This window comes from Acanthopagrus latus, chromosome 4, assembly GCF_904848185.1.
Source record: "Acanthopagrus latus isolate v.2019 chromosome 4, fAcaLat1.1, whole genome shotgun sequence".
NCBI lineage: Eukaryota > Metazoa > Chordata > Actinopteri > Spariformes > Sparidae > Acanthopagrus > Acanthopagrus latus.
The window spans coordinates 18,544,638-18,566,440 of NC_051042.1; the positions used below are offsets into that span (position 1 = coordinate 18,544,638).

Genomic DNA, 21,803 nt, shown 5'->3' on the forward strand with positions numbered 1-21,803 from the left:
CAGCCTCCTTGTCTGTCGTTAGTGTTATTACACTGCTTAACAATGAATCCATTTTTTCTCCCCTGGCGTCGGCGCGTGGTGGTGGGGGGTGACTGGCTATGTCCCCACCAATGTCAAAATCAAAATTACAAAGTAATATTAGTTGGCTTGCCAAGTTACACATTTTATATACTCGCCAGTTTTTTTGTTTGTTTGTTTTTTAATCATGAGCCAAGTCAGCCCATTTCAACAGAGCATGTTACAGCCTGGTGTTATTGTCTGAGGACAGATAACGTTAGCTTGGCGTGCTGCTACTCTTCTGAGTTGCAACACTTATGCAAACTTTGACTGCCACATGGTAAAAAATACCTGAGCATGTGTGTTAACTTGAAAACATACCAGTGTTATGACATGCCGAGTTTTGTGTGTAGTTTATGGAACATACAGTAACATTACACCACGTCTGACAAACAGTTACAGAAACCTGGGATTGTATTTACAACAACTGTGTTGCAGCCAGAAATGGTGGGGTATGCCACATCATACAAAATAAGTACAGATACAAAACGATACAATACAAAGGAGTTTGCTTTTTACTTTTTTGTGTTCCACCTTTGACTTTCAGTTTTGGCCCTCTATGTGAAACAGTTTGGACACCTCTGCTCTAGAAGGTAATTTGTGTGTATTATGGAATACAAGAAATACTTGTATTTTGTTCAAATATTGGATTTATTAACTCAAAGGTATAAAATAAGTGTGATTTTCCCCTCCCATTCATAATAATTACATGACAGAGCACAGACATGGTTACACTACAAGCAGCAGTTTCATAAAGTGACTCAAAACATCATCATAACTGCTCCACAAAATGAAAGGAACAGGGCCTGAAGCTCTACTGCTGCTGTGAGTAAATCTTAGACATTGCATCAGTGCGCAGAGCAGACGAGTTCTCTGTATCTCCTCTGATGACTCTGTTGATCCAGGGCAAGTAAGAGGAAATCTTCATATAGACTCCGTAATTGTACCGGCTGCAGCACTTATCATAGGAAAGGATCCCTGCAGCGTAAACGTCCCCAGTTTCAGGATCTGTGACAGCCAGTGCACCTCCTGCATCCCCAAAACAAACATTTCTCTCAAAGCTGGCAGGTCCCGTGCAGAACATGTTGTCGTCTACATCTGGTGTGAACGGAATACGTGAATATTCTGCCTTACAGAAAGAGTGACCAGCCAGGGGCAGTACCAGGTGTTTCAGTGATGTAGCAGAGGTGAGGGATCTCCCCCAGCCCCAGCCAGTGATGACTCCTGACTGTCCCATGGTGTTTTCCAGGCCCTGATCTCTCTCTGGCAGTGGGATGGGGGTGACTTTATCGCTCATAACCACAGCCTTCTTCAGCTGGATCAGAGCCAGGTCATTATCCCAGTCTGATCGGTTCTGGAAGCCAGGATGGAGAACAACCTACAAACAAACAAAAAGAAGTCTGATTTACAGACCTACTTCAATGTGAAGTGATTCTTAAAAACCTTTTAGATTGCAGGCTTTTTATTGTCCTCTTATTGCTGTTATTTATTGTACTTGTATTTATTCATATTGAAATGTGTTTGTTTTGTTTTTTGCCTTCTTGATTTAACCTCTCATAAGTCTGGACTTATGTTTGTACATTGTACATTTAACTTCTATTGAATGTTTTTCTCACGCACCTTCTCCACAGAAACTTCATTGGTGGGATTAGCGTCTGCCTTCTTGGTAATTCCCAGGTACACTTTAGGAATGACTGGGCCTTTTCCCTGATTATCCTGTCGACTCTTATTCACAAAGAGGTTCCTGCCAGCCGTCAAAACCCAACGGTCAGAGATGAGAGCACCGCCTGCATAGCCTCCATCCAGCACGTTGTCAGAGAGGTAGACCATGGCCTGCCAGGGGATATGAGGAGCCAAATTCCCCCCAATCATTCGCTTAGAGCGCTGTGGTGCTGACCTGGAGGCTGAGACATAAACAGAGACAGAAGTTGTTTTTGCTTTTTATTTATGCTCAAGATCATTTTTTCCATGATCTACAGTATGTAGACAGTGGACAGTGTATTTTGGGTTAAAGCAACACATTTCCTTTAACTCTTTAAAAGTGCAAATGTACTGCCATTTGAGAATATTAAAAAAAGGCACATGACAAAGCCCCAATAAATGGTGTGGGAATGGTACAAAAGAAAGGCGTTAAATCAGGAGCAGCGGCAGAGAAGAAGCTGCTGGTGTGGAAGATCTTCACGTCCAGAGAAAGTGATGTGGAGTGTGAATGTTCCCTGGACAGGGGGTGTGAGGGCTGCGGTCATGCTCGGGTCACGACTTGCTGTTTGTAAACTGTGAACACGAATTAATCACTGATTCGATGCAACTCAGTACTGCATTGTAGATGGGTGATAAATAGTGTCCACCTCCTCAATTCAAAGACGGTTGTTAAATTATTTTAGTCCTCTTACAAAGCATCTGCCTCCTCTGGCCAAATGTTTTTCTCCTTCAGATGTAAGTGGACAGCAGTGTTTTGACCTGAGGAGATGGGAATTAAAGCATGTAAATCTATTCTAGTAGAAACCTAAAACAAAATTATAAACCTGAAAATGATCATTATGTGTCTCCTTAAAAATACCTGTGTACATGTGGACATGGCTTTATATGTTCGCTTGAACATGTTACCTTCAGTGTGTGAATTCTTATTTTGCAAATAATCACTGTCACAGGTTTGAGTTCAAGGTGCTCATTGAATTCAACTGTTGAAACCTTGTAGAGGTGCAGTGGAACAGAAAAGCTGAGTAGACTTACTACACATTACATAAACATCATATTCACAATATATATTGTTATATTATGCTTTGAGAATTTATGAGCAGAGAAGTTGAACCTGAAGGAGACTGTACAGGACTCGGCAGTGATGTTAAAGTGCATTTTATTTTGTAGCCTAATTTAGTAGTGTTCTGTACTGTTCATTTCAAGAAAAGTCGTTTTTACTTTTCGGTTTTCATGTTGATACCATCTTATAGGCCACTGACTCCACTGACTTTGATAACATCTATTATTTTATGTTAAGCCTCGTTGAAATTCAACGACAAAAATATTTTAAGTTCCAACAATTCATGAAGTTTTAAATGCAGAATCTTTCATTTCTGTGTGTGTTTGCTTCCTGTGACTCATTTGAATTGTTTATCTCTGGTTTATATGTCATGAATGCTCAAATTTCTCTTGAGCTCGATGAGATCTGCTGAATAAATGATGCCACTACAAGCGTATTCCTATTCAAGCTGTATTTTGACCACCCATCCCTCATTTGACTAGTTAACCTTGTTAGTGTTAAAAATATGATCTCCTACACAACAAGGTAATTATATTGTACCATATGCAATGCAGTCAATCACATTTTGCTATCACTTCCTGAGAGCTGCCGTAGACAGACCTCTGTTGTCTCATCCAGAAAGTGGCCTCTTATTGTTCATCTGCTGTTGGTCAAGTTCCTTGTATGTGTTCACAAGCTTGACTAATGAAACTGACTGCGGTATGACGTGAAGAGGCTACAAATTCCAAAATGTGGTTACTTCACACACACTTTCAACCCCGTAACACAGAAGATCTCTAGCAATGTCACAAATTCAGTATCTGAATTCTAAATGTGAAATACAGTCACAATCTCCCCTTCTGTTCCTGAGTTATGTCAAGAAGCCTAAAAAAGGGTCATTACATCACTAAATCTTGCTGTGGTGCCAGCTGTGGTGGAGTCTTTGGGTGATGCATGGAGAAACACACTAAAACCCAACATATTCTCATTTTTGATTATCCCATTGATCCCATTGACCCATTGATTTTCTGATTAAAATCAGAAGATCAATGTGAGAATTGATTGAGAGAATTGATTGATTGAGAGAATTGATTTTCTGATTAAAATCAGAAGATCAATGTGAGAAATAAACCAGAGGTAAAGATGAGCATAACCGTTTGTCCTGGAAAACGGATAAAAAAAAAAAAAAAAGAACACATTTTTAAATTTCAGTTCATTTCATTTTCATGACTTTCCTCATTTTGGGATACATTTTACATTTTGTATGTTTTTATCTATTTATGTGACTGAGCTATGATTTCCATGGTGAAGGGTTATATGGGGTTGGGGGTGTTGAGGGTAAATTTGCTGACACCCACGAAAATCTCCTGATGCAGAGATGGATGGACAGACAGATTGTCTTGCCAGTGCAGAGGAATGAAAAATGGATTCAGGTCTGATACATTTACATTTTTCTGACTCTCACTACTTTCATCTTTTTATTGAAAAGAAGCCTCCCTCTCTTATCAACATGCCTCCAGTCGGTTTAGACACATCTCTCAGTGGACTCAGCTTATTGTTATTATCTGAACAGAAGCAGGGACGCTGGCAATTTCCCTGTTAGATACCACAGTGTTACAGCCAAAAGACATGTATGAAAGGAGGGGTAATAGTCCAGCCCTCTGATCCCACAGGGAAGCCTGTGTTATTTCATGCAGCAGTTATCTATGTGAACAGCAGCTGTCGAAGAGGTGCGAGTGTAAACCTGGAGCCTTTGGTCTCTTAGATCCACCAGAATATGGGGAGCAAATGTGGGGTTATAGTCTACTTTTCATATAAAGCAGGTCTTATCCATAAAATAAGAGGCCAAACATGATAAATATTCAAGCTGGTGAACATCAGCATGTTGCCATGCTGATATAGAGCTCAAAGCGAAAATTGTACTAGTCTCGTTCTTGCTGATTAAATACAGAAACCGACCAACATACTTTCTATTTCCATTCATGTGAAAACTAGCCACTGGACTCGAAGACTCCATGTTTATCAGCAGACATGGTTGTGTCAGTGTGTTTCTGTGAGCGTTACCTGACACAGAGCGTTTCATCCTTTCTTCGGAGAGAGCCACATCTGCCAGACAGGCCCATGCAGCCAGGAGGAGCACAGTCAAGGAAAACCTTCAAACAACAACAGTCACATAATTAACAAACACTAAATGCTCCTGTTATTCTGGATCAATGGAGACAATAAAGCTGGGGCCATTTAATGATAGAGAATGACACATTCTTGACAAATCATTTGTTTCTCACAGAGTTATAACAGATGATTATAGTAAAATTAAGTTAAACAGCTTTTTAGAAAGGGATTTTTATAGTCGTAGTATAAAACATTCATCTAGATTAAAGAGGAACAAAGAAAGAGCATCATACATGTATAATACAACTATATTTTTACAACTTACCACATGTTGCTGGTAATATTCATCTTCTGCAGTGATGGCCGTTGTCTCACCCCTTGAGTGCGATATGCATTTTGGAGCTTGGAAGTTTTTATATCTGCAGTGAGATAGAGACTTTGGCCAGGGAAATTTCTGCTTGGCACAAAAACATTGATTCCTGGAATCTGAAATAAATGGTTGCGAAATCTCACTTTTCAGCAGCAGCTGTTGGGAGAGATCATTCAAATCAAAACTTGTCAAAACACACACACAACACCAATTTCATATATGTTTCTGAGAATTCAGCTGAGTCAGTAAAATTAACGTCAAAGGCACCACAGCACAACACTTCTTTGTTTTGTTTTGTATGGTTGTTTTCAGCAGTTTCATCATATGGTGTTTAACATCATGTTTGTGTTTAAATAATTAATTCAGCTTCTTTTTAAACTGCTTAGTTCTTGATCCTGTGTTGAACTAAAACAATGGGAGGTTTTGCAAAACAAAACTTTAACACATGTCTGTGTTTCATAATTTTGCAAGGCAGGACAGCCACTCACAGTCTGTACTATTTGCTTTATACTTTTGCATCATAGTTGACTAAAAACAAATACGCCTGACTGTTTCTAGCTTCTGTGAATCAAAAGGTACAACGCACTGCTCTGTTCTATTTGTTACTACAAAAAGTAAAGCACATTTGACCTCATTAGTTTTCTCTGCAGCAAACAGTTAACGGTGACAGCAATCAGATAGTTGCTGCAGGGAGGAAAGTCCAGCGTTACCGCTTTGGGTATTTACAAGAGGTCGCAGAGAGGTTACAGAGGTTTGCAATTATGGTTTAATGTGCTGCCTTGTGTAAATTAGCATCCTCAGATAACAATCATCTGCATTATTGCAAAAAGCTGCTGTTTTCAAGTCTAACACAGGGTACAATATTATTAAGTTAGTGTTGATTTATGATTGTAGTACCTTATTTCAATTATTTTCTGATTATCTGATTTTGCATTTCTTTTTATCCTCACAATGTTTCCCTACTAGTTTCAAGTGAATATTACAGTCAAAGCAAGTTAATATTCAAACCAAACAATTCCTTGATGACTGAAACCATCAACCTCTTGCAAAATTAATGACTGAGCACACTATGTGGATACATAAAAAGGACTATAGATTAACATGAAAAAATAGTCCTCAGTCATTTTTCATTAAAAAATCCTCTAACACATGTATATTATGTTCAAACATTTGCAATTGTTGGGCTGATGGACAATGTCATTGGTGGTGGCAATGTTTCTTTTCTGCTGGCCACTGTTCTTTGGTACAGCCAGCCAGCTAACTTTGTTTCAAGGTTCTGAAGTTACAGACATGTCATGTGATGGTGATGATGATGACACCTGGCACAGGGATGGATGTCGATTAGGACGGCTGGGTGAGATCAGTGGGTAAGTGCAACAGCAAGAATCAATAGTGGCTACAGTGGAATGCTAATGAGCAAATTCTGTCTCACTGCAACTCTACACTCATCATCACAATGTTTGAGGGTGGACGTTATCTTTTGTTACACATCACACGACCCTGATTTACAACGTCCTAATAATGCAACTATGAAAGAATGTACATGACTACTGACAGAACGTGCAAACATGAAAACGATTCCTTTACATGCAGTCACTGAACACATATCCCCACATATAAGAAGCCTGAGTAGAAAGTCTGCAGATTCACATGTGAGACTTGAAGGTATGTTTAATTGCAAAAGAGAATTCCACATGGGTTCTTGAGAGCCTTACGAAAACAATTTCCAGAGGGTTATCAGTTTCAGTTTGAGCACATAATTGCATATGAAAAGCCTGAAAATCAAACGCTGATTACAAATAAAGTCATTTCATGGTGGCAGTGTTACTAATGCTTTACAGTGCTCAGTGACTCAGGGCAAGTGCACTTTTAACTGGTTCAGACACAGAAGCTTTTAATTTAGGAAACACTAAGGACTGTAAAACTGACCAGAAGAGGAACTTTTGGCCCTGGATATTCATGATTAGTTATCTGGATATCTACAGGCTACACCGGGAGACACTGGCAGTTCTTCACAAATGCCATATCGCCATCAGACAATAACTGATGGGTTCCAAGGTTGCTGTTTACATGATGAATGAAACGGCTCCTGTCACCATCACCTCAAAGGGAATCCATACAGGTATATACTGCTTGTTTTATGTTGCATTATTCATAACCTGACCTTTATCAGGGCTTATACTATTTGGCTATAAATAGTATGCTTATTGTCATGTGCTGGGGCATTACAAGACCAGTCACTTAGACTACTGGGTCCCCATATTTAATCAACCAGAAGACAGGTTATATGGTATTGGAGAGCAGAATCTGTCATGTATGAGCCTTACTGTAACATGGAATATGTCCTATAGTTATTTATTTGGCAGGTTTACAAAACCCTTGAGGATTAAGTTATATAACGCTGCTCAGCATACACATCGCTGTTTATTCCTCGGCTCCATTTTCATTGGCGTTTCTTCTGCATTTATGTATCAGAATGTAAGCTTCAATTTCCATTGCATTTCTTGTGTTTTGTTGAATGTCTTCAGCATGTCTCATGGAGATTTCTGTATTCAGACAAGGGTGTCAAGGCAAGGGCAAATGTGTCCTGCAACGTGTTGTCCAGTGTTTCCAATCATATCTGAGGGTGGGGGGTCTTACTTGAGTGCTGGAGTCTCCTCTCCCTGGGGATAACAGAGAGGATGGGACGTGATCGGTGTTCCAGACACCATCAAAGCTAAGCTCATAGGCCAAGGCCATCAGGGGCAAAACTGGACAAATGCCCAGGAGAGGATGGATGCAGTTTGCCCCCTCTCCCACTGTAACAGGGTCACCTCTCATTTGTGCAATGTAGTATACTTCTCTGGCTCTAGTTCCATTTCTGCACCCCCATTCTATGTCTTTCTGCGTGACAGTTCACAGCAATAAGAAACAGATGCTTACACATGCTTGAAGACAAACGGCCTGTGAGCAAAGAGTTAAACGAAATCAGTAAAATCTGGACTGAAGGCAAGAATTCAACAATGATGGAAGCTGCAAAGATAAAAAAAAAAAACATAAGTGATGTCTGAAGTGGTAAGGAACATGGGGGAGGGTGAGAGGGGAGGTGGGGGTGGCACATCAGAAGATGAACAAGGAGGGGAAGAATGAAAGAAGAAGAGTTTACCTTGAAGCTCTGGGGGAAGAGCGTGTGCATGTGATAAGGACTGAAAGCCATGCAGAGGGTGAGGGGAGTACAGGGGGGCGGAGTGGAGACTGGAGGCTGAGCACAGCACAGAGCGAGCGAGAGGCTGAGGAGGCTGAATCATAGGGACAGAGAGCTGGAGTGTGTGAGAGGCTTTGTGCTTAATGTGTGCTTCTCAGCAGAATGAATGATGAGAGGACTACAGCTCCACTTTCTCCTTCACTGGAGGATTTTTAGCTGGATTTTACTCCCTCAAAGTCAGCACTTTAAAACTGGAATGTGTTCTTGTTATCAACCTCTGTCTGCACAACCGCTATATGGTCCGTATCTGGAAATGCTGGTAAGATTTTCTGTTTTTTATTTTGTTTTTTAATTTTTTTCATATGACAGATGTAAATACTACATTAAGAGATTAACCTTTTCTACACTTTGACATTTTTTTAAAAAAGAAATCCAAACTTCTGTTTGTGCATTGATTGAATATGGACATGTCTCAGGCTGCACTCACACATGCATCTGCATATAAATAATTTGTTTGTGGAGAATGCTTAACTGTTTTTGCTCTTGAATTATATTAATTTGCAATATGTGACTGTATAAGACTGACAAGTACTGCACATCTTTGGAGTCAATGGTTTCAACGTCATTGCTTTAAGCGGACAGATTTTTTTTTTCCTGGGTCTATTAAACAAATTTAATTACAACTTACTGCAAAGCACTGTTGGTCATCATAATATTTCAATTAAGAGACTGAAAACGAGCAAGGCTTTCTGTTTATATGCCAAATGAATTCCTGGAAATGTCAGTTTAAATAACAGAATGACATTAGTTAATGAGTGGAAACCTTTTTTTTTCTTAATTCGTCATTTGATGCACACATGCATTGACACACATTAACACACTTTCCCATTTTGTCATGTTGGATTTATATTTGTACCTCACACAGCAGTTATTGCTGCTCTGCATTTTGATGCACAAAGGAGGACTGTTCAGTGGGATGACATTTGAGAGAATACCTGATCACCATGAAGTGTTTTATTAACTCAGAATAGCAAAATATTTCTTAACAGTGTCAGTATAGTTAAGCTTAAGTCCTCTGTTGATAATATTTGTTTAACCAAAGTTCAAATCATAGTTTGGAGCAAATATTTCCTCTTGAACGTAGTTTAAAAGAAGATCACTCGCGTCAAAATTCATTTAAATCTCAGATGGACCCCCAGAATGTTCATTTTCAAGCCAGAAATCAGTTTAAAACATTTATTGAGAATATCAGGTGGACTTCTGTTTGCTTGGTGTCTGGTCATTCAGGCATGCAATGGCTGTCGACTGAGTAAAGAGTGGTGGGTGTGACGTCTATCAGCGGTGAGAGATTTGTACTGGGACTCACTGACGAAATGGAGACAAACACACATGCACACACATTCAGAGACACATACACACACATTAAGTTTCAGCAGTGAATTCAAGGTAATCTGTTGAATGTGGTGACACTTTAGATCAAAGTACTGTGTAGTAATTATTTAGTGTAGACAGGGCCATTAATATGATACTTATTAGGTACATTACAGTCAATACAAGGGAAGAAGAATAAAAGTTATGAAAGAAGGGAGTTAACAATTTAGTATTCAAGCATAACTTAATAGCAATGTGACTACACTAGGTAACAAAGGAGCTATGAAGTATCAGTCTTGATATTGAAATGAATGAACTATTATTATTTTACAAATTTACTTCGTTGTTGCTGAAGAAATCAAAATATGGCTTGTTCTGGGAAGATGAATTTGACATAGTGGTAAATATAAGTAGTGCAACACCACTGTCAATGGATTTCATATTACTGGTAACCTTCCTTTAAAATAAATATATTACATTATAATATTATTGTCTATGTAGCGTACTAAATCACTTATAACACTACTTTTTAGTTTATTTCAACAAAATGCCCAAAAAACCTACATAGAACAATTATATAGCCTTGATCTTTTTACATAAACTAATGGCCTTGGACACAAGGACAAGCGGGCGGACAAAAGATCAAATTCTGATATATAATGAGATAAGAATAAACATTTTTAATGTAGACTAAGTCGTATGAAACACAATAGACTTATTCCTTCTATTATACAGCTTGTAATGACATGACAAGACAAAAATATCTTTTTCTATGCATTTTTATCATAGTCCACAGAACAAGGGACACATGGGCATATATGATTCAAGAACGTAAATTGAAGTGCGTTCGGAGGATTAGGCTTCATCATTAGTCTCTGTGCAGCTGAAATGAGCCATAATTAGTCTCTGTTCAGCCACACAGAGACAAAGAACTGATAGACTTGGCTTTATCAAACACACGTATAGCCTGTATTAATATGGTCCTGTGCTGTCAATGGGCTCTTTAAAGAAAAAGGAATAGCGGTTCACTTCGGTTGGTAATGCAGATCATAATGCATTACGTGACATAACTGCAGTTACATATTACTGAAATATTAAGAGTAAAGCATTTTATTACTTATTATTACTTATATAATGTTAAATATAACAGCCAACAGCACTCCTGAAGTCTGAATTATTTTAACTGGAAACAATTTTAAATGTTAGAATTATCAAGTGAAGTTACAATCAAGAGTACAATTACAGTGACTGAATGCAGCTGCAAAAATAAATGCTTCCAGAGAAAACTTTAAAGAAAAACTTAAACAAATATACCCAGCAAGACGACACAGGCAAAGATGAAACAACAGCAAACAGCAAAAAGTAACACTGCTTACGTGTTTGTATCTGTGTTTGTGTGCCTATGAATGTGTTGCTTGTGCACTTATCTGACACACACAAGGAAAACAAATACAGACAGGATGACAGGCCAAGATGTGAAGAGAAAGTCGTCTTTCTCCTCATGTGCTGTGGCAGTCGGCCTCAGGCGGCTCTGAGCCAGCCTGTCCATTATTACTGCACATGACCCCTCTGTGCATCGGGCGACCTGGCCTGAGAGCCCTGACCAAGCCCCCATGGTCTTCCTACATATGCCTGACCTGTCAATCAGGGACACAGCCCTGTCAAAGGAAATTCACTGCATGCATGAACAACAAGCTGAAGCCTAAACGCAGCTATTCCAGCACAACGGTCTCCAGAGACTATAGAGGGGTCCCATTCATTGTAAGGGTTTACTTGTGCACATGAAATCAAACATTGTTAATACACGCATGTTTAAGCTGTTATCAAAAATATTTTACAACTACTGGATATATTGCCATGAAAATCTGTACAAATATCCTTGATCCAAAGTGGATAACTCCAAATGGAGTTAGCTCAACTTTTCCTCTAGTGCCCCCATGAAGTTGACATTTGTGGTTCAAATATTTTGACATTTGTTGGATGGATTGTCATGAAATCTGCTACAGATACTCAATGTCCCTTGAGGATTACTTCTAATGACTTAAATAATCCTCTGAGTTTCACTTATTCTGTGATGTATCTTGAATCTACTTGATGGGTTGGCAGATGTTTTTGTAGACTTGTGGTCTTGTTAATGTATTTAAGTTGATAACATTTAGATGGACTGCAATGGATTTTTGATACTGACATATTTATGAACCACACAACAAATGCAAGCTAATCAAATTTGCAAATAATCCAAACATGTCCAATACGTCCAAATATGCTCCACAAAAATACACTTTAACAATGCTTAAAAGTAAATGGTTAACCTGAAACTACACTACTCATAATTAGTTAGGGGTATTGGGATATTTTAGTGTTTGACTTGATTGTTTATTCAGTGACATATCTGAATTTTCATTTTGTGTTTTTTGAATAATTTTAGTCTCCAAAAATAATGCGACACATTTCCTTTGGTTTTTTCACCCATATCCCAATAGCATTTTTAGAAGTGTATACGGGGTAATGGGGGCATTTAACATGTCAGGTATTAAATTAGGAAGTTAGGCTTACAAGACAAAATCTTGAACAAAGTAAAGTCTACCTTTTGCTTACTTTTAGTTGGATTCAGTCTCTTCAACACACTCTGCAATCGGCTATTTGACAACCTGCCTCAATTAAAGTAGCTAATATAGTCAGCCAGTGAGAATCCATCAGTGTGACATCTCCTATCTTTGTCACATTTCGTCTCTTGACACACAAACCAGAATCCTACCTGGTTATTTGGTGTCTCATTTCAGTTCAAGTATGTGTCTCCTCAACAGTGATGATGAGCTAATCAACTGCACCCTCTTCACCTGTTATCAATCCATATCACAGGTTCAAGTTATTAACAGCGTGGGCCAGAATACGATGATAGCGTCACAAATTAATACATTTATATTAAGTTATGTATAGTGAGAAATTAAACAACGGAAACGAAAAAAATGGTTACTAAACCAAGTGTGTACCGCAGAGGGTTTCAGCAGTTCACGTCAGAAGTCATGCTGCTACTCTGAGCCATACTATACAATACAGTTACACAGACAAAATACACATATATCTTTAGATTGAATATGACTTACTCTTTCAGAAGATGCCATTATCTTCGACTCCCATCTTGAAGAAATGTCCATTAATCCACTTAGAAATCCCAGACAAAAGACGCTCCTCATCACTCCAGATCATGCCCGAGAATCATCACGTTTGAAAGTTTTCATCAGTTTCAAGTATTTCATTGATAGCTGTGTGCACGTGCATAAGAACATAACAAATATGAACTGTTTATAGCTAATTCGGCATACATTTAATCGTGCCAATATGTAAACACAAACGAGGCATAGGCGAACTAAGCGGCTGCGAAGAAAAAAAAACATTTTTTCCCTCCTTATGCATCTGTGCCCAAGGGATCAGTAGTTCAAAATCCGTCACCGTATTAATACAATTTGTAATGTAACATTATAGTGTGACATTTCTGTCAATAATTGTCAAGCACAGGCGACTCAAGTAGGATAAAAAGACGGATCTCAATTTGCAATCTTACCACTCGGCAACCGTCTTGGCTGCGCCCCCAGCGAGTTATTTCGAGTTAACAGGGCCCCCATCTGAATGGAGACGTTTAGAAATTAACTTAATGGTCACCTAGACTTACAATCTGCATGTACAAAATCGCCAGTCAAATCTGACATTAACCACTTAAAAAGTTAAGTGACTATGCCCCAAAATAAGGGTTAAAAAGCCCTTTTTTTCGTTTGTATTGTAGCCCTCAGGTAACTTGCTAGCTCCAAGGCAACACTAGACTTCCTGTTTAGAACTCCCAGAGCATTATGGGAAACATTTTCCCCAAATTGATGCATGATTGTGTCTCAAATCAAAGTGAGACAAAGGATGAAAATAAAAAGGAGGAAGACAGTTCAGTTATTATTGTTTATAATTATAATAATCAGTGTGTGTAATATGTATTCGATGGTGTGGTGAAGTGGGATGTTGAGAGGGCTCAGTTGTTTCCGTTTTGTCTCAGTGGCAACAGTGTCAAACATTAGTAACCTCTGATCTACCATTTATAACTGGGACCTGATTCATACTGCTGAAACATGAAGACAGACTGGCATCTTAAGGTAGATCTTAAGACTTTTGCAACACAATTCTTTAAAAACATATAGATGGTGAGCAACTTGTACTGAGTAGTGTTTCATTTTACCCGTTGCCTACTGTGTGTGTACACGTATATGTGCTGCCGTTGCTGTCAGCTGCTTGTCTCACTACGCCTGAGGTCTTGCCACAGGGTATACTTCCGCCTGTCATCTTCACTCAAGGTAAAGCTTAAAAGCCCCTTAATAAGTTTCCTCTATCCTCCCAAAAATACATTTTCTAACTAACAGTAAAGAAATTGCTCACTTATGACATGGAAATAATTACCTGAAGCTGTTGAAAATGCATTTCATTTTACAAGCCAGGAGTGGTGAATGTGTATAATTTAGATGTTTGTTTCAAGTAACTCATAGATCCTCTCCAGACATTTTAAAGATGTATACAACACTGTACTTGGATTTGTTTTTTCCACACAAAAAATAGCATTATCTTGTTAAAATCCTTAAAAATGACATCTTCTCCTACTGCATCATTATAACCTCCGGAATGCAAAATAAGCTGAATACTGGACCAGGATTGGCTTCTAATCTATTTGTGATGTCACAAATCATGCTCTTAGACCTGTGTCATCAAAATTTGATTTTCAGCAAACACAGAGAATACTTGAATTTCACAAGGTTAATGTTAAAAACAGTGTCTCTGACTTAACTCCGCACATACATCATCAAGTGAAGGTCAAATATCCAACCACAGAAACAAGGAGAAAATAGACTAGAATAGAGGTGGGCTTAAATAGTTGAATGATTCATAGATAATATTAACAAAGGAAAAACTGATTGATGTCAAAATATCTCACCTTTCCCTCCCAGAAATCCAAATTGTCTGAGCTTGTCTTTCACAGTGTCAACTATCAGAAATACCTTTTCAATCTTGGCCTTGGTCACTTTTGAAAAATTACATCGTATCATTGCTGAGTTTTATGTGATAATGTGATAATTAATGTGAACTGTTTGAACAATGTTTGCAGAGCACCTGCAGCATATGGTTAAGTTGAGGCAGCAAAAACTAAAATCCTATAAAGCTGAATGCTTAAATCCTTTTTTTGTGACCAATTTTTTTATTGAAGAATGTACTATATATATATATATATATATATATATATATATATATATATAGACACACACACACACACACACACACACACACACACACACACACACACACACACACACACACACACATCATATACAACATTGTTTTCCCCACACAGTGAGTGCAAATAGAAACAAAGTCACTTTTACATTTTCAGGGAGGAAGCAATATTAGAACCCACCCCCCTCCCTCCATATAAACCGCTACCAGCTTAAATCCTAAGGAGCCTCAGCTGAGCCACAACTGGCTACTGGACAACAAGGCAGAGATTATTGCAGAGAGACACTTCATTTTATGCTGTTGTCTCCGATGACTAAGTTAACAAGAAGCAAACGGTGTAGAACAGTATGGAGGCTACAAATAGTAGTATCAATCAGAGAGCTATATTGTCACCTGAGGCACAAACACAGCCAGCTGGGATCCATGCTGTGTGCTCGTTTCAAAGACATTTGATTGATAAAAGAGGGCGAGTTTGGCACAGAAATACGGGGTCATCATATACATACGTACACATACATACACCTCATGCACATTTTGTCTACAGGGACCCCATGGCTCCGCGTAAAAAAGTTCCCTGTCTCTGCTAACACTACATTTAAAAAAAAATAAATAAAAGCCACTTAAGTTGTTTGAGTAGAAACAAATTTTGGGCATTCATATGAGTGATTGTTTGAATGAGAAGCTCCATTATACAGAATAAACTTTTTTGTGGGACAGGATGGCACATTAACTTAAAAGGTCTGGGGCTATGTGAACATTTTCAGGAGATAACGAATAAGACACCAAATGCTAATCATAACAAATGTAAATAATTCATTAGATAAGCATTAGGACCAAACTTATACCTTCAGTATCAATGTCATTCTTATGTCATTATTGTGAAGTTGTTTTTCATCATCTTATCAGAATGCAGCAAAAATATCATTGACCAGATACTGGGGTATTTAAAAACAATGGCATTGAGAAGGTGAATATAGTGCTAACTGATGAGGTAAGATTGAATATCATGGCCAGTGTCTTGTTTCAATTTCTTCATTTTTAAAAAAATCTTTTGCTGAAAGCCACAGGCCACAGTTGCCACCAAAGATATATCTGTAAATCTTCACTTGGAGGGTTTTAATAATACGTTATGTTGTGTTTAGCCTCTTTCACACATTCACCATTTGATCATAATCTGATGGAAATGTAACATGTACTGTAAGTTTCATATATGAATGTGTAGGACTGAATAATGTAGGACTTATGAAGTGAATGTTTCAAGGTTGGACCTTGAACGCAACTGAAATCTGAATTTAATGCCATCAGACAAACATAAAGGCTGCAGCAGCACAAGCTTAAACACGCAGAGAGAGAGACAGACAGACACACATTTTACTGCCTTCTGAAGATCACTTGAAATAATTTATTATGTCAGTTCGCATATCATAGACATCAAGAATGTAAAATTATTTGTTTGATAGTGAGACCCTTAAAGGCAGGAATTAAATAATGTGCAAAATAAATAAATGATAATAAATATAAAGAATCCAACTCTTTGCTTCAAATTAAACTGTCAGTGCTGTTACAGCACTGCATATTAGAGAAGCAAAGTTCATACATGTATCTTATTATATTGACATGTGTTTCATTAGCACAGAATATGATTTGGCTTTCTGTCGCGAAAATTCAAAGCAGTCAAGCATCTGTTAACAAGTTGTGAGGGCAGACAAGCTTTGTGATCTTTTCATTTGCATTTTACATAACTCACTTCATGAAAGCCTGAACGTATGCTGCTCACAAGTGTTTTATTCCACATCTGAAGGAAGCCTCATTATTCTGAGGCTAATTCACTGCTGATAACAGTTACAGGATTTCAAGTCGACTATGTTTCTGAACCTGAAGCCAGAATGAGAGCACAGGATTTTGGTTTGGTTTTGCCCTGGTCTGAATATGTCCATTCCTGTTACCCTTTGTTTTCTCCGATGTTTGTACCTTCCTGCTCTCCAGCCCAGTGAACAGCATAAATGATTGAGGGACCCGTGTATTTAGTTGTCAGCTGAGAAAGACATTTGGTACTGAACTTTGAGTTTCTGCATGGGCACTGACAGCATCGAGGTGCTTCCAACAGTGTCAGGGTACAAGAACAGCATGTAACCAGAGCACACAAGTGAAAAAAAAAAACACCCTGTCCGTACTCTGTTTGGAAATCCTGGATAAAAGACTTACCATTCATACATAGGTTTTTTTCTTGTGAAATCTAATAAAATTCAGCCTTTCATATAAAACATGTGTAGTGTACACTGCACCCTAAGCAAACCACCTCACCAGCTTAAAACAAGACACGCATTTAAATAACTTTATGTGGACACATAGTTTTAGCTCTCTACACCCTCTATACATTATTGGACCCTGTGCTTGGCTTGATACAATACACATTACAGTAAACCAATAAATGAAAGGTATTTTTGGACAGCTGTAAAAACAACATTTAGCAACATATTGGATTGAGCGCTGCAGGGATCACATATTTTTGGCTATCCCGGAAGTCAGCATCAACCTGGCTCCCTCAACAAATGACCTTTGGGATTTTTCCCTTGAATTTTGGATTAATGCAGAAAATTAGGCAAAATAGTTTATGATAGGCTACTTAAAAGTTTTGTTCAGCAAGATAATCTTCACAAAAGAACTCCACTTCTATTATATTTGAAGTGTAAACGCAATCACCAGAAATAATAAGCTAACGTTTGGCTGGAAACTAGCTACAGTTCAATGTGTCTGCATGACTTAAACGTCACCACCACTGGCTTTCTTTTATACTACACTATCCACACTTTATTTTAAAGTGAGTGAGAACAGTTTGCAACAAGCTTATAAACACTGACAGTGAGTTTATGAATTTCTGTAGTCACTTTTAACCATTTGTTAGCGACCGCCTTTTGAAAGACATGTTTACTTTAGAATAGTGGGGTATCTACTGATGTGTTTTATGCTGTAGAACAAAACATGAAACTCTCCTTGGCTTTTGTTAACCATAGACCTTAGTTTAGGAAAACCCATTTAAAAAAAAAAGAAGCAAAAAACATTGATTTTGACCAGGAGGTGCAAAAATGTTTGCTTGTCTCTTGGGTTTTAAGGCTCAGTCCTGCGGCACTCCTAAGCAGCAGGACATTTAGGTGACTTTCAAAATGGAATAAACTGATCATAGTAGTGCAGATGATACAGTTTACTATTCTAGTGAAAAACAAGGAATTTATAAACTGGTGACTCCAAATGAATGACTCACTTAAAGGAACATGGTCTGCTGGCTAAAAGCCCCAAACTAAAAACTATTCAGCCTGACTAGAAATAGATAGTACTTTGACTTTTATGAATAAGTACCCTAGATGCTGACATTTGCAGCTGAAACAAAAACTAGAGGGCATGTCAAAATGTTATTAAATTGAAATGTCTGCACTTAGGGTTAGATCATAAGGAAGTAGGGAGTGAGCATGATTTTCTGTGACAGGACAGTATTATTATTTCAACTCATATTTGATTGATGATGTTGGAAGGTTTGTTTCTTTCAGCTATGATTACCTAACTGGTTGAGGGTTCATTAAAAAGATTAGTACTATTCAGCCCTTTTAAAACCAGTCCAGTGGGTTTTACAAGGTGTTGTATCATTAGTGTGGTTTCTAGTCAAGGCTGATGTTTTGCCTGTGTGGTTGAAGAGAGAGTGTTGATTTATTAAGTGAGAGAAAGACTGAGTCTAACATAAATATGAATGACTTTGTGCTGCTTTTTACAAGGCTAGGTTTTTATTTGGACAGATTATCTAATTACCACGATATATATATTTTATCTTTCACCAGGATAGTTTCCCAGTCCAGGACATGGTTTCCTGAGTGGCCCTTTCACCGACACATCACACGAGGTGAAGTCTTTCATCCTGGGCCATGACTGCTCTACCTCCCAACATCAGCATTCCCGGGAGCACAGCAGTTCTGCTGCCGACTGCAGACTATCTGTTCAATCTGACTGCAGCTGCTCAAGCAGCACTCGGTTCAGGCCAGTCGCTGGCCCCTCTCTGTACCATCTGCTGCTGTGGATTTCTCAACCGCACCTTGGCTGTGGTGTTCATGGTCAGCCTGGCATTTGCCATTGTGGTTGGAAATGTGGTCACCCTCACTGTGTTTGTGCAAACAAGACAGTCTCGAACACCACAGGGATACCTGAAAGGTAAATGTTGCTTACCATCTTAACACTACATGGTTGGAAAGTTCTACATTTCAGAAAGTTATTAAATGTATCTAAGTGTAATCAGCGTCGATCGCATGAGAATCCATAGGTAAAGTTCCCTCCAGCAAGATGCAATAAGCCTACTGAAAAAGAATTAAGGGCAAAATAGAATCATCGTTGTGAAGTAATAATAATAATTTATCAACCGGCTAACACCAAAGACCTCCAAAGCTCTGTTTACAAGGCTCTAAGAAGGTCTTGATCATTTATTTACAGTAACTAACAACTGAAATCTTTTCACTAACCAGATATGATCATAATTTCACGTGTCACACAATTTAATTCCATGCATCCCCTTAGCCTTCTTCTTCTTCTTGTCTCTCTCTGACAGTGTCTCTGGCCATAGCGGACATGATGGTCGGCGTCCTCGTCGTCCCTTTCTCTGTCTACACTGAGATCTCTCTGATGGTGACCACCACTCCCCCCATTTGGTACCAGGTTAGTTCTACTTCCCCGGCCACCTCCTCCTCTCTTGGGGGTATAGTGAGCCCTTGGCAGCCCTGCATGCTGATTGGCCCAGTGTTCGCTGGATGCACCTTTGTCTCCATTAGCACCATCTTCCTCATGACACTGGAGCGAAGTGTTGCAATCTTACGGCCCCTCCACAAGGACGCTTTGGTGACCCGGAGACGAACTCTGCTCCTCATCCTGCTCTCCTGGGCTGCCAGCTTCCTGCTGGCTCTTGCGCCCCTCATCTTCAGCAGCAACTTCACCTTGGAGTACAATGAGTGCAGTCGTATGTGTAACTACACCCCGCTGATGTTTGGAGGCCAGCTGCCACCTGATGCCAACATTTTGCTGCTATTCCCGGCATTTGACTTCACACTGCTCGGTGGCACGTTAGCAGTTAACATTGTGTCTTTCACAAGCATCCGACGGTACTCCCGAAAACGCAAGCTGCTCTCTGAAGGGAGTCTGAGTGACACAGGGGGAGGAGGAGGAGCGGGAGGGTGCCCTCACAGGCCCTCCTTTTCAGACATCAAAGCTGCCAAGACAATTGGCATACTAACATTCGCCTTCACAGCATCATTCTCCCCCATCGCTGTGTTTGTGCTGGGTAACGTGGTGGGATACACCTGGTGTAACTTTTCCTTTTTTGCCTTCTGGATCCTGACCGGAAACAGTTGCTGTAATGTAATTATCTACAGTGTCAGGGACCACCGCTTCAGGAAGGGTGTGACCCTGCTTTTTCAGCGAGACCAGTCACCCCCACATGGCGAGAAGACCTGAGGAATATGTGAATTTAACCACAACAAGTGATACTTTGTGGCTACTTTTCCAGTTTGTTTTAGGAACAGTTTGACAGTTTTGGGAAATATGTATATTATTTCCTTGCCAAGATGATAGATGCCATGTCTGTATAGTAAAGGTGCCAGCTTAGCTTAGCATTAAGATGGGAAACAGGGGAAAACAGCTAGCCTGGCTTTGACCAAAGGAAACAAAAATCTAAAATGCAAAAAAAAAAAAAATTGTAAAACAACATGGTGTGTTGTGTGAGCATGAGAGGTTTGGACAGGGCTGAGCTAGCTGTTTCTTTCTGCTTCAGCTAATTGCAAAAATCACTTCATTCAAACTAAAACTAAATAAAATCTACCAACATCGTCTGGTTTGTCAATAAGAGTAAGGTGTGAATATTCCGGCCACAGACCATTTTCTGCTGATGTCCGACGCCCTGTCGCCTCTCTCGTTCTGCCTTACACATCTTCCAGTTGAGCTGGGTCCAGTCGACTGCAGGGACTCCTCCTGCAAGCCAAAGTCCAGACAAACTCTAGGGCTGCTGGAATGAGCTAATTAGCTTACCATGCTAGCTACAGCCAAAGATAGCTAGCAAAGAGCACCAGGTGTTGTTTACTCCGCTGATATGTTGCCCCCCTGTGTTTTTGGAGTTACCTTCGAATTATTGCCATGCTTTACAAATGATACCATCACAGTCAGAGAAAGACTGTGACTTCAGTTAAATATTAATTAAAAATACCCTATGTCTCAAATCAGTGCTGACAGAATTATGCTTTCTGTTTATCACATTTATTATGTTTATCACAAAATGTATTTGCGCTTGCAAATGCAATTTCTAGGAGACGGACTGCCCGTTTCCTGTCTTTATGCTAAGCTGAGCTCACTGCTTCTTGGCTACATATTCATACAGTAGCTCTGTGAGAGTGGTATCACTCAACACAAAAGACATTAACCCAAACTTTCAAACTATTCCTTTCGTTCAGTTGTAACCCCCGTGTAGAATTAAAACAAGTCCTTCAATCATGACAGCATTGCAATTCTTCGTGTCTGAGAACTGCAAATGGAGGTCAAACTTATAATTTTTTAAGATTTGTCTTTGGATAAACAGACCTAAATCTATGCATTGCATGATAAAACAGTTTTCAGGTTTGGAAAAAAACACACATGAAGGTTTTGAGGGAAAGTGGCGTGCTACTGCCACAACAATCCAC

At 39.1% G+C, this 21,803-nt stretch overlaps 2 protein-coding genes across 5 annotated transcripts; one reads left to right on the forward strand and one right to left on the reverse strand.

Moving 5' to 3' along the window:
• Positions 1 to 393: 393 nt before the first annotated feature.
• Positions 394 to 13,648, reverse strand: LOC119017963 (haptoglobin). 3 transcript variants are annotated; one of them, XM_037095185.1, is made up of 7 exons: positions 13,400 to 13,644; positions 12,942 to 13,100; positions 12,593 to 12,674; positions 5,235 to 5,328; positions 4,862 to 4,950; positions 1,678 to 1,961; positions 394 to 1,435 (listed from the first exon to the last, which is right to left on the reverse strand). In XM_037095185.1, the coding sequence occupies exons 4-7, from the start codon at positions 5,255 to 5,257 to the stop codon at positions 872 to 874; spliced, it is 960 nt and encodes a 319-aa protein (XP_036951080.1). In that variant the 5' UTR covers positions 5,258 to 5,328; positions 12,593 to 12,674; positions 12,942 to 13,100; positions 13,400 to 13,644; the 3' UTR covers positions 394 to 871. The 3 variants fall into 3 exon arrangements, with proteins under 3 accessions (XP_036951080.1, XP_036951079.1, XP_036951081.1); XM_037095184.1 differs by lacking the exon at positions 12,593 to 12,674 and having other exon boundaries at positions 5,235 to 5,395; positions 13,400 to 13,648; XM_037095186.1 differs by lacking the exon at positions 12,593 to 12,674.
• On the forward strand, positions 5,423 to 21,012 carry LOC119017964 (trace amine-associated receptor 13c-like). Of its 2 annotated transcripts, XM_037095187.1 has the most exons (4): positions 5,423 to 6,646; positions 7,265 to 8,782; positions 18,930 to 19,296; positions 19,688 to 21,012. In XM_037095187.1, exons 3-4 carry the CDS (start codon positions 19,014 to 19,016, stop codon positions 20,584 to 20,586), a joined length of 1,182 nt encoding a protein of 393 aa, XP_036951082.1. In that variant the 5' UTR covers positions 5,423 to 6,646; positions 7,265 to 8,782; positions 18,930 to 19,013; the 3' UTR covers positions 20,587 to 21,012. The 2 variants fall into 2 exon arrangements, with proteins under 2 accessions (XP_036951082.1, XP_036951083.1); XM_037095188.1 differs by lacking the exons at positions 5,423 to 6,646; positions 7,265 to 8,782 and adding an exon at positions 14,069 to 14,171.
• The last annotated feature ends 791 nt before the right edge of the window (positions 21,013 to 21,803 follow it).